Genomic DNA, 17709 nt, shown 5'->3' with positions numbered 1-17709 from the left:
ATGCATGCCCTGATGAGGCCCACTCACTTTACCCTACAGCATCTGGCAGTGGGAGTGTGCAAGCAGGATTTTTAGTCTCTAACAATCTTTTGGGAACACATTGGATTCAATTGGTAGACAATAGTGTGCAAATTAGGAAAACATTTTAGCCTTCTGATGTACTTTATAAAACATAAGGAAACAAAATCAGACAACTTTGTTTACCTGGCTTTTAGCTCCTGGAGTCATAGGAACAGCAAAGTTATTCAAATCCCAAATGTAGATTTCAGACTCATTAGCACCCGATGCAACAAGGTTTGTCTATGGGGAAGAAAAAAAAAAATAAATAAATAAAAGAAGTAAAAAAAACTTGGATTAGAATAGACAACCTACTAGTATAGAAAAACTAATACTGGTATAAAAAAATAAAAAAAATTCTATTTGACTGAAAGTAGTGGCTGCCATGAGTTATTTTCAACAATTCAATATAAGCTTAGTTGAAAAATCTCCTTTCATGTTGCGAGTGCTGCCTGCTGGCCATTACTTTTACAACTTCCTAGATTCCCTGCATGCATTAGATTTTCTTCTCTACCGTTTATTTTCAGTTTGTAAGGACTAAAGATCCAAGGCCTCGGTTAGAAATCATGGGGCCCTGTGTACAGCTTACCAGATGGGGCCCTTCCTTTGACTCTGCCCTTGACACCACCCTTGGCCCTGCCCCGGACCCTCCTTGGACCCTGCCTGTTCGGTTTGTGTATGCATACACACGGGAGAGGACAGGGGTGGACTTGTGATGGCTCTACGGGTGGACAGATGTAAATAGACTTATGTCCATTTACATCTGCCTGACTGACTCTGATCTATCACGTTTAGGTCTGAACGCATATGGAGGTATGCTTCTGCATGAAAATGTGACAGGCGGCCTCGCTGTCTTACGATCATCAGCATTAGGATAATCACACTGCACAGCAGTGGCTATGGCTCAGTCACAGTGTGTCACATATCTATTGGGTGCAGAGTTTGTTATGGCTGTGCTATGCTACAGTCTGTAACACACAGTACAGCTATAAATGAACAAAGTCGGCACCCAACAGGTATGTGACACACTGTGACCGAGCCATAGACCTAGTATCAGCCTCCTCACATCAATCTCGGCACTTGTCCTGAGGGAGCGGAGCATGTGCAGAGCGGATCACTCCGCCAGGGATGGCAGCTGGCCAAACTATAATTGAGCAGCACAGCTTGCGCCCCAAAAATGATTAAAAAGACCCTGCAGTCCTTCCACCTCCTGGACCCCTCTGTTGATCTGCTGGGGCCAAGGCTAAGCATGTAGGAGCGGAGGGGGGTGGGGGGTTGTATTTCAGTAAGCCTTATTCCTTTATTTGGCAGAAATCATCTATAAAGCCGGCCAGCCCCCCTAGTTGAGCTCCTGGGACTTGGCCAGGTAAAACCGGACTGGTTGTACTGCCTTATCCGTAGCCCTCTACAGATCCCTTGGTACCTTCTGCCTGCAAGCAGTGATTGCGGTACTGATTCTGCCTCCTCTCTGCACCTCTGTGTGACATATCAGTGCCCACTCACAGGACATATGTGTCAAAGAATTCTAGGAAGAAAATGTGTGGGGATCTTCACAAGGTTTACAAACTTCAATATCATTCAGATTAATAGGAGTAGGCTATAAAATACATTTTAATTTCATGTGGAAATGAATATATGATTTTACATTGACTATAAATACTGAAACCACCGAATTCCACTTAACATGTAAACTATCCACATCAGCAGGAGACCATTAAGTTCAGCCTCCATGTTTAATCAGAACAGGGTTCCTTTTAGGAATTTGTTTAACCTAAATAATATAAATCAGAATTCTATGTTTCAATGCATTTGAAATAGTTAATTTGGCTCAAACAAACTATTTCCATTACTAAACGGGGTGGCCACTGTTTGTGCTGTAATACTGTATACTATGGTATCATTAGCAACATGCAGGAAGCAGCGCTGTGTTCTGTCACCAGTATAGTCTACTTCCCCTTTGCTACTGGAATTTAAGAGTGAGTAGGGCTGAGTGTGCTTCTGCACCATTCAGATGAAGCCTTGCATTTTAATAGACAGTAGATAAGCCCTACTCTCTTTAATTCTGGCAGTAGATGGGAAGTCGCACGTCCTGCTGGTGGAACACGGCAACGCTTAGGGTATGTAGCTAATGGCACTACAGTATATTACAGCACACACAACCAACGCCTGCATTGTTTAGTAATGAAAATGCTTCATTTGGGCACAGAAACCTGAAATTCTTGAAAACAAGGTTCTATGTAATATTCCTTCAATTTCAACAGATACAATAAAATAAGGAAACGCTCTATACCCACCCCCTGGCGGTTATAAGAGACATACAACAAAAACCATAAAATCGGAAGATCCAACCTGAAATGGGTTAACATCCAAAGCTCTGACTGGTCCCGTATGTTTATCTTGCTGTGCAATCACTACATCATTATTACCAGCCATAATTTGAGCTGGGTCGTAAAGAATTACATTTCCATTTTCTCCTCCAGCAATAATGACTCCTGAAATACTGGAATCTGATTTTATATTGTGTGGGGCCCAAATTAGCTTATGATATCTGAAAGCATATAAAAATTAAAATAGGTCATGAGGAAATCAATGGCACCAAGTGGAAAGAGGTACGATGAAATTAAAACATATCTGGATTATATAAGAAAAAGAAATAATGGATAAAAGCAGACTTAAGAAGTCTGTCCACTTAAAAGTCCAGGGCTATTTTTTATTATTTTACAAGCATGTTAAAATAACCACACTTGTTCCCACTGCCACCACTGATTGTGGAAGGGAATTCCACATCAAAACTACCCAAACAGGGAAAGAAAAAAAAAGAAAAACCCTACGCAGTTTAAGGCTTAACTGCTTCTCCTCGAACTTCATTAAATAACCTCATGTCTTCTTAAACGTCATAATGTTGACTAGTTTTTTTCCCCCCCCTATGCTAGAGTCACCATTAAGATATCTACATATTGCAATCGCGTCCCCTCTTATGCCCCTTTCACACGGGTGGATCGATTGGGTCCTCCAGTCAGTTTTGTCCAGGTGGACTCAATTGGACCCCCCATTATCCTCTATGGAGTTACAGATATAAATGGACATGGGTTTGTTTACACCTGCTGAAATACAATCTGACCCGATAAAAATAGGCGGATGAGGATCCATTCCCCATCTGTCTAGCAGATGGGATTGGAAGGCAGTCGGGTGTAAATGGAAAGTGGGTCTATTTACATCCGATCGTTCATAAAAGGAGTGTGGGCTGTGTTCACTCTGCAGATGCGGAGTGGGCGCAGGCCAGCCATCCGCCTGCTCAGGGGGGATCAATGGACGGATTCCCTGATGAGCAGGCGGACTCCTAGCAGAGTCTACCCCGTGTGAAAGGGGCCTTAATCGTCTCTTCTCCAATGAAAATAAATTTAATGATTGCAGATGTTCCTTATAATTGAGATCCTCCAGCCTCCTTATTAGCTTGGTTGCCCTTCTCTGGACTCTCTCCAGAACCAGTACGACCTTCCTGAGGACTGGTGACCAGAATCGGATGGCATGCTCAAGATGTGGCCAAACCAGAGTTTTGTAGAGTGGTAGAATTATAGTTTTATCTCTGGATAAAATGCCCTTTTTAAAAGGCATGCCAAAAGTCCACTGGCCTTCCTTGCTGCAGCTTGCCATTGCATGCTACTGCTGAGTCCAATAGGACCTCCAGGTCCTTTTCCATCCTCGATTCCCCCAGAGGTGCTTCCCCTTGTGTGTTCATGTTTTGTAGCTCCTAAGTGCATTACTTTACACTTTCCCACATTGGAACCTCATTTGCCATGTAGTTGCCCACCTCTCTAATTGATCAAAGTCTTCTTGTAGGGTTGCTATACCCCCCTGTGAGAATTTTACCCTGCGAAGCTTTGTGTGGTCAGCAAATACGGAGATTGAGCCATTTATACCCAGTTCTATGTCATTTATGAGCAGGTTAAACAGAATTGGTCCCAGGACAAAGCCTTAGGGTATCCCACTTACAACTCCAGACCATTCAGAAGATATGCTATTTAATCACCACCCTTTGGACACGCTCCTTTAACCAGTTTTTTATCTAGTTACATAACACTATCTTCCATACCAACAGACCCTAATTGGTAAATTAAGCGTTCATGTGGTACTGTATCAAATGCTTTGGTGAAATCTAGATACGCTACATCCACAATGATTACTCTATCCATCCACAGGGATTCCTCTGTCCAGATTACACATCACTTCCTCATAGAATGTTAATAAGTCGTTCTGGCAAGAATGGTCTTTCATATGTCAATGTTGGTTAATACTAATATTAGGAATTTGCTGATTAAAATAGTAAGTCTAAAAGCCGCACACGCTTATGAAACTGCAATGTAAAACTGCGGTACCAAAAGCAGTCCGTAGGTGAGGCTTCAAATATCTTTATAAGTTATTAATTTAGAGTTACCCTGAATGTTGGACCTAGAGTTATTGCTCATCATTTGCGTGCGTTTGCATTTGCTCGTGTGAATGACGTGATTACTTTAGGATTTTTTTAAAATTACTATTTCTTTTGCTAAAACCGTCTAAAAAGCCAGTTTCAGCCCACAATATAATGTTTACAGATTAGTACATTTTGGCAGATCAACAGATAGATGCTTTTCTGCACTTCTCTTACAATATCTTTAAAAGGACAAAAACATGGGGAAATATGCATGTGTAGAAGCATATGTGTTTTTTTACTTTTTGAAAAAAATATATATTGGTACACTTTCAACTCCTTAAATAAATCCTAAACATTTAAAAAGTAAATTTCTTACCTGTGAGAAGATGTATATGTAGCGCATGATTTCATGTCCAGTGAAGAGTCATCCAAATCTAGTTCAAAAATCTCCAAGGAGGCATTTGTGCTAAAAGTGGCATCTAGCTGCTGAGCGGAAGTACCTGACAAAATAAGAAATAATTGTGATGGAGCTCACACTGTGCATACTCAATATTGGTTCAATTAATTAAAAGGCACGTATCATTTTTGTTATAACTTGAATTAGGCTAGGTTTGTAGACATGAGAAAAAAAACTTGGGTACATATTTATAGTTTTAAAATAAGCTTGAAGTAATAACACAATGGATACAACTGGATTATCATAAAGCAAATCAGTGATTTAAAGTGAATTATTCAAGTTGGGTGGTTTAACTCAATTATATCTTCTTATACTTGCCTTCTCCCCCAACCCTTAGGGCTCTTTCACACGGGGGCGTTCCGTATGTCCGTATAGCACTCATCCCATCCGTTTGCGGGTGATATACGGACATAATGCATGTCAATGGGATTGCGGATGACCATCTGCTGACATCCGATTTGTGTCCTTTCAGTTCTGTTCTGTTAAAAAACGGAACGGATGCAAAATCGGATGTCAGCGGTGTCATCTGCTGACATCCGCAATCCCCGTAGACATACATTATGTCCGTATATCATCCGCAAACGGATGGGATGATATGCGGACATATGGAGCCGAAGAAGAAATCGGAGCGGCCGTGTGAAAGAGCCCTTAGAGTCGGTTCACACTGAGGCGACACGACTCCTTACTACTTCGGGGATGACTTGTGCATTACATTGCACCACGACTTCGGAGCGACTTGCAGGGACTTCACGTAATGGAAGTCTATGCAAGTCGCTCCGAGGTTGCCCCGAAAAAGTACAGGACCCTTTTTCCAAGTCAGATGATCAAACAAAATACTATAGAGCATTAACACAGGTTATAAGAGGAGGGCTAGCAGAAACAAATTGAGCACAAGATAAAAAAAAAACAATGACTAGCCACTAAAAAAGTATACCTTTTTGCTATAGGCAGGCTGTAATCTCTTGATGTTGATCTGCAGGCTGGAGGTTTTTGAGCCTTCACCTTGCTTATGATCACTATATGTCAGAGCTGACATAGTAAGGGCAAGATCAGAAATCCTTTTGATTAGTTCCTGATTATCAGTGGCAACATTGGCTGTGAATGGATCACCAGTAAGCACACAAAGGGTCAGATGCTGGCTCTCACAGGGGTGGACATTTATTAGGCCTATCCTCGGAGCGATGTCCTGTGCCAAGGATGCATTAAAGGAATTGTAAATGAAAAATAGAAAAACAAAACAAAAACATGTCTATACTTACCTGCTCTGTGCAATGGAATTGCACAGAGCGGCCGTAAACCTCTTCTCAGGTCCCCCACTAGCGCTCCCGGCCCCTCACTTCTGTCCAGTGCCCCAATGGGAAGCCAGTTCCCATAGAGGCACTCATGCGTGCTCGCACCCGAGCCCCGCTGTCTTTGTCAATGGACTCAGCCCCACCCCCTGCTTCATCGTCACTGCCTTTGATTGACAGCACTGGGAGCCAATAGCTCCCAGTGCCCCAGCAAAGCCAGTGAGACCCGCATGTGAGGGGAGAGAAGATTTGCAGACAAGCACTGCACGCTCGATCAAATGAGGGCTCAGGTATAAAAAAAAAAAACGGAATTTTTGTAAAATCTTACCTGTAAAATTCCTTTCTCTGAGTCCTCCGACAGTCGCCGCCTCTTCATATTCGTCACATATGGGGTATTAGACTTTGCTCCGAAGGAGTAGCTAGGCAACAGAATATGTTAATAAAGCTTTTAACATATCCAACATATCCCACCCTCAAGGGGTGGTCCCCTCAGTCAATACCCTCCTACTTCCTGCAACCATATCTCAGTTTTAGTGGAATAGCAGTAGAGTATACAACCAAACCCCAAAAGAGGGGCGGGGGCGGCGACTGTCGGAGGACTCAGAGAAAGGAATTTTACAGGTAAGATTTTACAAAAATTCCGTTTTCTCTTACGTCCTCCGACAGTCGCCGCCTCTTCATATTCGTCACATATGGGGACGTCCCAAAGCAGTGCAAACATGAGGGGTGGGAAACACATCCGCGCCGAAAGGCAACGCAGTTTCCACATCAAGAAAGGAACCTTACCAAAGGAAGGAAACCAGCTGGGCAACAGCAAAAAACAAGTGCTCAACAGGAGCAACAACCCAGGAAAAGGCAAAAACCAGGGGATACAAAACTTATCCCAACAGCCAGGAGTCCCCAACAAGGGACCCTAGGGAACAGCCGCACTAAGAACCTTGCGGCCAAAGGAAGCATCCGCCGATGCCCGAACATCTACTTTGTAGAATTTTGTGAAAGTGTGCACGGTCGACCAAGTCGCCGCCTTACACACCTGGGCTACAGAAGCCCCATGACGACAGGCCCAAGACGTACTCAGAGATCTAGTAGAGTGCGCCTTCACAGGCACAGGGGGAACCTTCCCCTGCAAGGCATAGGCCTGTTCAATGGTCTGTCTGATCCATTTAGCGATGGTAGAGGCCGAAGCCGCCATGCCCTTCCGAGGACCCTCTGGAAGAACAAACAAGGAGTCCGTTTTACGAAAAGACTCAGTCGATCGAAGGTAAACCCTGATCGCCCGAACAACATCCAAAGAGTGCAATCTCACCTCCTGTGGATGTTTAGGCTTCGTGCACAACGAAGGCAAGACAATGTCCTCATTAAGATGGAATTCCGAAACACGTTTCGGAAGAAAGGAAGGATTAGGTCGCAAGACCACCTTATCCAAATGAATAACCAAGTACGGAGACTTGCAGGACAAAGCCGCCAGTTCCGACACTCTGCGAGCCGAAGTGATCGCCACCAAAAAGGCGACCTTTTTGGATAACATAGACAACGAGATCTCCCTGATCTGTTCAAAAGGAGCACGTTGTAACACAGATAGCACGAGATTCAAGTCCCAAGGGGGCAGAGGATCCCTCCTAGGAGGAACCAGATGCCGCACACCCTGAATAAAGGTGCCAACCAAAAGGTTGGATGCCACGGGACGTTGAAACAGAACGGCCAGAGCAGACACCTGACCCTTTATCGTAGCCAGCGCCAAGCGCTGATCAACACCCGCTTGAAGGAAAGACAGCACACGGGACACCGAGTACGTGCGGGGTGAAAACCCCCTGGACTCACACCAGGCAAAATAGGCCTTCCAAGTACGGTAGTAAACCTTCCCAGAGGAAGACTTCCTCGCGTTGATTAAAGTATGAACGACCTCCGGAGAGAGACCCCTCTCCTTCAGGACCTTGGTTTCAACAGCCAGGCCGTCAAAGCCAGCGACTGTAAAGCAGGATGGTATATCGGTCCTTGAGACAGTAGATCGTCTCGAAGAGGTAGACGCCACGGGGCGTCGACCGCCAGATTCACGAGGTCTGCGTACCAGGACCGGCGAGGCCAGTCCGGTGCCACAAGAATCACCGTGTTGCGTTCCGATTGAAACCTGCGAAGGAACCTGGACAGCAACTGGATCGGTGGAAACGCATACATCAGTCTGTACTGATGCAACGGGGCCACTAACGCGTCCGACGCGTCTGCCCGAGGGTCGCGCGTCCGTGCCACGAACCTCCTCACCTTGTTGTTGAGACGTGACGCGAACAGGTCCACATCTGGAAGACCCCACTTCGCGCACAACATCTGGAAGACAGCCGGGTGGAGAGACCATTCCCCCTGATCCAGGGTCTGGCGACTCAGATAGTCCGCCTGCCAGTTCTCCACCCCCGGAATGTGAACCGCCGTTATCGCCGGGACATGAGTCTCGGCCCAAGACAGAATGTCGGCCACTTCTCGAGCCGCTCGGGCACTCCTGGTGCCCCCTTGGTGGTTGATGTAGGCCACCGCCGTGGCATTGTCCGTCTGCACCCGAACCGGGCAGCCCTGCAGCCGGTCCGTCCAGCGACGAAGACAGAGACTTATCGCACGCAATTCCAGAATGTTGATCGGAAGGGAGGACTCCCCCTCCGACCAAGTTCCCTGGGCGGACAGAACGCCCAGAACACCACCCCAGCCCGACAGGCTGGCATCCGTGGTGATTACCGTCCACGAGATAGGACGAAACGACTTGCCCCCGGACACCATCGGGGACTGGAGCCACCACAGAAGGTCTTTTCTGGTGCGATGACTCAACGAGATCTGAAGATCCAGAGATTGAGGTCGCCCGTCCCACTTGGACAGGATCTCCGCTTGGAGACCCCGCGTGTGAAACTGGGCGAAGGGAATCGCCTCGAAGGCCGAGACCATCAATCCCAGACATCTCATGCACGTCCGTAGAGACGATTGCGGAACATCCCGGAGGGACCTGACTTCCTCCTGAAGAGTTCTGAGTTTGTCTTCCGGCAGGAAGACCTTCGCCTGCACCGAGTCCAAAATCATTCCCAGGTAGGGAAGACGAACAGACGGACTCAGTGCCGACTTTGGAAAATTTATCGTCCAACCAAACTCCTGCAGAGTTTGCATCGTGACAGACAGGTCCTGCTCCAGACCCTGGCTGGTCGCAGACCGAACCAGAATGTCGTCCAGATACCCCAGGACAGAAATGCCCTGGGCCCTCAATAATGCCAGAACCGGTGCAAGCACCTTGGTGAAGACCCGCGGAGCCGAGGCGAGGCCAAAAGGCAACGCCACGAACTGGTAGTGATCCTCCGCAATGGCAAATCGAAGGTACCTCTGGTGACCCTCGAAGATGGGGATGTGAAGATACGCATCCTTCAAATCGATGGAGGCCATGAATTCCCCCGGAACCAGGGCAGCCACCACCGACCGCAGGGATTCCATGCGGAACTTGCGAACCCGCACAGAGCAGTTCAGAGCCTTCAAGTCCAGAATCGGACGAACCTTGCCCTCCTTCCTGGGCACGGTGAACAGGTTTGAATAAAACCCCCGAAATCTGTCCCGATGAGGCACCGGAACCACCACTCCCTGAGCCCTCAGGTCCTGCACCGCCAGGTGTAGGTCCCGCAGGCGCTCCGGAGACAGTTGAAGATTTGAAGGAAAAAAATCTGCTCTCCGGCCGAGAGAGAAACTCGATCTTGTAACCAGACCGAACGATTTCCTGAACCCATCTGTCCCGCACACGGGCCAACCAGGGCTGAAGAAAACCGAGCAAGCGTCCCCCCACCCCAAAACTGGGTGAGGGCGCCCCTTCAGGCCGAACTGTTATGGGCTGCAGGTCCGGATTGGCCGGACTTCTGCTTACCAGACCAGGGCTTCTTCTGAGAGCCTTGACCTTTGAACGGCTTGCCCTTGTAGTGCGGCCGAAAGGCACGAAAGGACCCCTGAGGGGGCCGAAAATTAGCATGCTTCTTCCCAGAAGCCCCCTTAGCCTTGGGGAAATGGGGCAAGAGAGTGCTCTTACCCCCGGTGATTCCCTTAATCAACACATCCAGGGACTCCCCAAAAAGGCGAGACCCATCATAAGGCAGATTGGCTAAGGTCTTACGCGAAGATTGGTCCACCGACCAACATTTTAACCAAACCAGGCGGCGAGACAACACCGCCACACTGTGCACCCGTGCAGCCAACGGAATCAGGTCCAGGTCCGCATCACACAGATACATGACACCCTGGTGGATCTGATCCACCATATCCAGGGTCGCCGGCGAGGCCGAGTCGGCCACCAAGACGCGCCTAAGCATCTGCGTCCAACTTGCGATCGCCTGGGCCGCCATGAGAGAAGCAAACAGAGCTTTAAGCATAGAACCCGTAACAGAATACGTATGACGGGCCAGAGACTCCAGTCTCCTATCTGTGGCATCACGGAAAATGGGTGAACCCTCTGCAGGAATCGCAGTGGCCTTGTTCAAAACCGCAATCGCATGATCCACTGGTGGAGGCACGCACCACCTTTCATCAGTGGCAGGTGAAAAAGGATAACGCAGCTTGAATCTACTTGGTACCGCAAAAGGTTTGCGCAGATCGCGCCATTGATCCTTAACAGCGCGCTGAAAATCAGCATTGCAGGGGAAAACCTGTGGCGTCCTGCGTTTCCTCTGCGTCCCATAAGCCGCCAAGGCAGCGGGGGGACACACTTCGTCCTGCAAACGCAGCGTTTGCTTAATAGAAGCAATCAACTCATCCATGATTGCAAGCTCTTCAGGCGAGCCAGGGGGAGAATTATCAACCCCCTCAACTTCAGCCTCCACCTCAGACCCCACTAGATCAAGAGAGGAGCGGGACCCCGATAGGGAAGCCCCTGCTAGAACAGCCCCATCACCTTCACCCTCAGAATCAGAGGAGAGCACAACTCTGGGCCTTTTGGTAGATTGAGCAGCCACCAGCATTTGCACCTGAGCAGCAAGGCCAGCCACAATAGTGGCTAAATCCCCCCCTGGGGGGGAAGCAGCGGTCCCCTGGCTTTCCACCAATACTGTAGGAAATTTGCCCTCCTGAGAATCCATTGCCCCTGTAATGCCAGACAACCAAGGGTTAACTGCCCCTTTCAGCAAGCGCGGCAAGCGCAGCCCACCGCGTCACACTAAGCACAATGAGACCCCCACAGGGATATGTAAACTGAACACAGGCAATGGATAGCAAGAAACAGAAGGATAAAACCTGAGGAGACCCTCGCCGCTGCTGCTGCCTCGATCGGTGTTCCTGGGAAGAGGAAGTGATGCTGCTAGGGCGCTCTATGCAAACCTATGGAGGCTACAAGAAAATGGCCGCCATGCATGTAAAACATGCGGCCGGAGCGAGGGCAGGCAAAATGGCGTCTTTTGGCGCCGAAACCGTCGCTCCACAGTGCAGTAATGCACACATGTCTGTATGTAAAAAAACAGAACCGATCGCCGCATCGATCGCTGTAAGTGCCCAAACATGCCATAAAACATGCCCCACAGCACACAGCTTTCCACACTGATCATGCTGACACCCATAGTGCCACACAACTCCCCCCCCCCCCCCTTGCAGCCCAAAGCATGCAGCCGAGAGATAGGGAGACAAACAGTGTGCATAGAGACAGGTTACACAGTCCCAGACTGACACCCCTCCAGACAGACAGGTCCCCACATAAATACACTTACCTCACCACGGTGTGGGGGACCCGCACAGGCGAACAAGCCGCTACACATGAGGCAGGGAGAGTCGCATACAAGACGCTCCGAACGTGGGTTAAGAAACCGCACAGCGTCCAGTGAGGTAGCCACCTCACCAAGCATCCCTGCACCGAACAGGGATGGGTCGTTCACTATGCCAGGAGCGTTACCTGGCTGAACGCTCGATGGCAGACTGGGAAGCCACTGACCCACGACCTGCGACCAGGGGGATCAGCCCGAGACCCAGTCCGCATGATCCTCTTCGTCCGAAGAACTAACTAACGCTGATAAAACAACAGCTAAGTAAAGGTAGAGAGAAAAACTCAAACAAAATATTAAAAAGAAGAAAGAGTCTGGGACATAAAGTCCCAGCACAGAGAGAGCCAGCCACTCCTGACAAGCTAGACATTAAAACTGAGATATGGTTGCAGGAAGTAGGAGGGTATTGACTGAGGGGACCACCCCTTGAGGGTGGGATATGTTGGATATGTTAAAAGCTTTATTAACATATTCTGTTGCCTAGCTACTCCTTCGGAGCAAAGTCTAATACCCCATATGTGACGAATATGAAGAGGCGGCGACTGTCGGAGGACGTAAGAGAAAAAGGGGGATGCTGACACCTAAAGGCAAGGAATGCATTAAGGTAAAAAATGTTTAGACTTTGCAACCACTTTAATAAATAGCCACCCCGGTGAGAGCCAACAGCTAACCCTTAGTGCGTTAACAGATTGCAGGCTTTTTATGGCTAATTACTGACACCATGAGACGCCAACATTTCAGGGCTAAGCAGACTGTAACCAGATAGATTGTCTTTTAGAGTCGAGACACTCACTGTCATAATAAACATTTTGGCAAGGTAGATTTGCTGGCAAAAAGTATTTTCTGATTCTGTATATTTACAACTCTAAATGCATTATACAATATTTAGAAGGGACAGTTTAACTTCGAGGCCTGAGTCATTCTTGACAAGTGGACAGAAGCTCCATAGCAACACAACAGGGATAGTAGGCGTTTTTTTATGTCTACTTGCAGTGCTAAATGACTCATTTTCCCAAATGAAATTTGGAGCAGTCTCTTAGAAGTACATAGATGTAACTAAAGAAGCACTCCACACTAAACACATAAGGGCATAGTTATAAAGCAGTGAATCGGACATTAAGCAAACATTCTCTGCAAGTGAATGTTCCAGGCTTATGCGTTTTATATAGTCGGAATTTATTCTTCTGTGGTTTAGTAAAAGTCCCATTTATGGCTTTATACATAGACCTCATATTTTATACCAGTGTTTCTCAACCTTTTTTTAGTTATGGCGCCCTTTAAAATTATGCACCCCACTCTAAAAAAAAAAAAAAAAAATAAAAAAAAAAAAATCTTAAAAAAATAAAAAAAATTAAAAACATTTTTTAAATATTGCAGCAACATCCACACATGTAGGACACGCAACATAAAAGTGACTCAAGCTGGATACACACTATCCAACTTTTGTGGTTAGATTTCCTTCAGATTTACCTTTCCTATGTAGTGCAAGGGCCTGCCAGATTGCATACAAATTGAAAGTGTTTAGGTTTGACCTCATATTATATGGTTTTGGTCTAAAGGAAAAAGTCTTCAGAAAATCTTATAGTGTGTATGGCCCATTATTCATCCAAAGCAACTACATCTTTGCAGACTGGTACCAACTAGTATTCTGGTGTTTCTCTCCTTCACTTAGCTAATGTGAACCCAGTGCTAACACAGAGGGGCCAGGGAGGGGCAAACAAGGATGCTGTTCAGGCACCTGATGTCTGATGACATCGCTGGTTGTTAGGACGCCCGCAGCTAGAAGGCTGTAATGGTGAACAATGAAAACCAGTGGCTTTGTGTAACTAAAAAGGCAGGTTAGATCCACGCGCTGGCTTGTATACAATTTTTGGCAATTTGTAGGCATTTTACATGTAGTGCTACCCTTGTAGGAGCTGCTGCACCTGGTGAGCCCTCTGTTCTTTACCTCTCCTTCTCAAGCACCCCAGCCCCTCTGACACATCAGGTTGAGTGTACAAACATACAATATTCACCTAAAGTAAAATAAAGTATCCAATAGTAGTGCTATAGCAAAGAAAACGGGTACCAAACACGTAGTAAAGACAAACTTAATATATTGCCACCCAATATGGTTGGTACCTAGGCAAGAATAAAATGGATTAATAAATGGTAATTACACTGTGTGGAATACAATGTGATAAATAGTGAGGACTAAGTAAAAGAAGACATTTGGTATCCAGGTTTATGACAGCAATAATAGTCCTAGACAGACTGGATATGCACTGTCCAAAAGACAAGTAGGGTGGTAGTGGTGAGGGCAGGGGAACAAAGATGGGCTTGCATTATAAATTATCAACGGAGGGGCAGTCCTTTGAGATCTTCTGCCACCTATCTTTGGGGCTCTTTAAGAGCATCTTTGCACTTGACATTACCAGTTAACCTGCATGCAGTATAGGTACAGTACAGGTATAGTATAGTCGTGGCAAGGTAGATGTGCAAGGTAAATGTGGTTCAGATGTAGTTTGGATGCGGCACAGGTTTGGTATAGGCACAGTCTAGGTTTGGAATAAGTATGGTATAGGGTGCAGTATGGGTACAGTATGACTTAGGTACATTTGGTTTACTGCTCTTATTGGCTAAATTCCTGCTATCAGTATAAGCAATAGGCGCATTGACCTCTCACCAGTCCCTGGGATGCTGCAGTGACATCCTGCTGTAGAAGGGGGGGCCTCCTCTGCCTCTTCCCGAAAGTCTCCTGTGATCAGCGGTGAGAAGCAGAGGGTGAGTAGACATCCAAGTCTCCCTGCGGCAGCAGAGCAGGTGCAGGTGCTGTGATGTGGGCAATACCGAGTTGTCCCCGGGGGTGTCCTTCCTCCCAGTCTCCAATTTGGATCTCTGCTGGTATGGTCTCCCGCTGGCAGATGAATATCCAGACCGAGGTACTCTACCTCAGCTCCCTCGGTGCCAAGAGGAAGAATTTCCTGGACCAACCTCTCTCCACTTCTCCTACTGCACAGTGCATATTGGGATAATCTAGACATAATATGGCTGCAGTCTCAAACTACAAATCTCAGTATTCTCAGCACTCCACAGTCTATAGGATTGCTTGGATTTAACACTACCCCTGCTGGCCAGGAGGAGAATAGCGCAGCATAACATTAACATTAAAAGAGAAGTATATTTTAATTTTTTTGCAGAATCATACTTACCTACATGGATGCAGCATCTGTCCCCCACTGGCTCTAAAGCCCCGTACACACGCACAGATCGTCGTCATACAAACGTCGGCGGACGAAAGATCTGCCGATTGTACGCGTGTTAGTATGGTGCCTCCGACAGCTGTCTGCACACAATCCGCGGACAAGAGTCTTTCTTGCAAACATGAAAATTTTTGTCTGCGGACACCAGAACGGACGATTGTTCGCCTGTCAGTACAGAAATCAGCCGACAGACCGCAGATTTGCAAGACTGGGCATGCTCAGAAAATAAAAAACACAGGGAAAGTTAACCATTACATGACATCACTTCTGCAGTCAGCTGAAGTCTGCGGACAAAATTCTTGTGCTGTCTTTGCACTTTTCAACAGACACCGACATCCCGGGGAGAAAAGACGAATATTTGTATGACGACGATCTGTGCGTGTGTACGGGGCTTAAGACTGAGAACTGAGCAAACACTGCCAGTTGCTCAGTTCTGATGGCTCTCTGTCAGTCATCGCCCCCTCCCTCACTGCTGGGCTGGGCTGTGGTGGGAGCTCACTGAGAGGCTGAGCCGGGTGCCAGTCCAGGCATGTGGGCAGAAATCCTAGCCTCAGATGATACACAGATATGAAACAAATCCTCCTATGTAGGTTTTAATTGTTTATCTGCAGTATTCTCTTCCATACACCCCTTCAAAAGGACAAAAAAGTGTGAAAATCTTTCTTCATCTGTCAGGAGCACAGAGGAGGCGGCCAAGAGGCTGCAGCAACAGTGTGGCACCACCCCCACCTGCGCAATGCAAAACTGTGTTCTGAATACCTGAATAGACAAGCTGTCTGCTGAGCTCTCTCCCCCCCCCCCCCAAGTGTTGGGAAAACTAACAGAAGAATGAAGCACAAGAGAGAATAGACACTTAGAGCTTTGGAGAGAGATGCTTTCCTTCCAATTTAAGAGAAACATCAATTAAGAGTGCACAGGCCTAGATAATTCTCACTGACACAAGAGATTAACAAGGGAACCTTCCACCAGTTGTGGGGTGGGCATGTTATCTTCTTTATTGTCTATCAATGCAGAAATGGCCCATCTGGGTGTCTGTAGGCGAGTACAGGTCACCCCCTATGGAATTCGTAGTACGGAGGGCCGGCTTATCCTTAGTCCGTTGTGTAGATAACTTCTTCTGAACTTTCTCCCAAGGTATTATATGTCAGTCGCTTTGGGGGCTGAATGGCTTGCTTGGTTCGTGTTCCCTGCGATGCAGTAGATTTAGCCTCATCCATTTCCATTGTGGTCATTGTTTCCAAGTTGATCCATCTTGACATCATCTGCTGTGGATGACACTATGAGGTCCTTTGGGGTCTCTAGTGACTAGTTTTGAAGCATGAGTTCTGGAACCTCAGATCTGTGGATTACCGCATCTGTTTCTTTGGCTAAAGCATAGTAGTTTCTGTTATGTGAAGAAGGCCACAGCCAGTCGATGCCCATCTCTTCTTCCTCATTGTCCTCTTCATTTTTATTATATATAATAAAGTGCAAAGTGCCTTCTTGTGGTTCAGACAATTTTAACAAGACTGAATTGAGACAAGGCCCCCATAGAATGCATTACGATAAAAAAAAAAAACTTCTGCCTTTAAAACTTCTTTAGGAACATACAATCGGTAATTTAGATGGGAGGTTTAACAGAAGAAACTCAAAAGAAGATTTTTTTTAACCTGTAACTTCCTCCATTAGAAAAACACAAGCCAAGCATACTGCAGATTCCAACATTGTCTTGTCATTGGAACCTAGCTAGCAAATCAGCTTAGTGGGGGATAAAAAAATAAAAATAACACAACTCACCTGTTGCGAGATATATAGGATGTTGTTGAGAGGGGCTCCAAGTCTGCATTGCAGTGCGATCAATCTCTTTGAGCTTCATTCTGTATTAAAGGACAGAAAACACAGGGATAAAAAAACTACCTGGGATTTTCTTTTAAAATATATACATACAAAAACACTTGTGGTACAGTATATTGTAGAATTTGTTCACATTTGACCTTATTTTCTAATGCCTTAACCGGCAACTAACTATGTTGCTAACTGTAACCAGATTTCCTTGGTAATTTTCTCAATGCAGAATGATAGAAAGAAAAAGAAAAAACTTAAAAAGTCACTTTGGGCAACAAGGTAAAGCCAGGATACCAGTATGAATAAAATACACAGCACATACAGTAGGTTAAAAGGAAAGGGTGTATTTATAGAGCACAGAGCTTTACATGCCTCCTCCACAAATCAATGGTTAAAATTGTTAGATCTAATATCTGGCCATTCTGCAATACTGCACATGCTCTTGCTTCCTAGAGCTAGAATTAAATGAACTTCATAGACAGCATGTCTCCTTGCAGGTCTATAATGAGATGAGTAGAACATGGATGGGTAAAAGAGATGTGCAGAAGTTCTCACGAAAAGTAGATGATGGTCTTCTGATTCAAACATCTATATGGCACAGCTTTTTCAAAGAGAACAGGGAACAGCGGTTGGGCAGGTTGGAAAACCTTACACGATTATTACTTTCCATTCTTCT

At 46.4% G+C, this 17709-nt stretch overlaps 1 protein-coding gene across 9 annotated transcripts in view; it reads right to left on the bottom strand.

The window, feature by feature from the left end:
- Positions 1-17064, bottom strand: part of SEC31A (SEC31 homolog A, COPII coat complex component) — a gene marked incomplete at its 5' end in the record, with an annotated part of 114559 nt that extends 97495 nt beyond the window's left edge. For all 9 annotated transcript variants that reach the window (XM_082243636.1, XM_082243637.1, XM_082243639.1 and 6 more), the window contains 4 exons: positions 205-300; positions 2407-2605; positions 4845-4968; positions 16986-17064. In XM_082243636.1, coding sequence (XP_082099762.1) covers positions 205-300; positions 2407-2605; positions 4845-4968; positions 16986-17064 — 498 coding nt within the window. The remainder of the gene's footprint in view (positions 1-204; positions 301-2406; positions 2606-4844; positions 4969-16985) is intronic.
- Between the last annotated feature and the right edge of the window lie 645 nt (positions 17065-17709).

This window comes from Pelophylax lessonae, assembly GCF_965119305.1.
Source record: "Pelophylax lessonae genome assembly, chromosome: 1".
Lineage (NCBI taxonomy): Eukaryota > Metazoa > Chordata > Amphibia > Anura > Ranidae > Pelophylax > Pelophylax lessonae.
The sequence above is the reverse complement of the archived record's forward strand: the minus strand, read 5'-3'. Positions and strand labels throughout refer to the sequence as shown.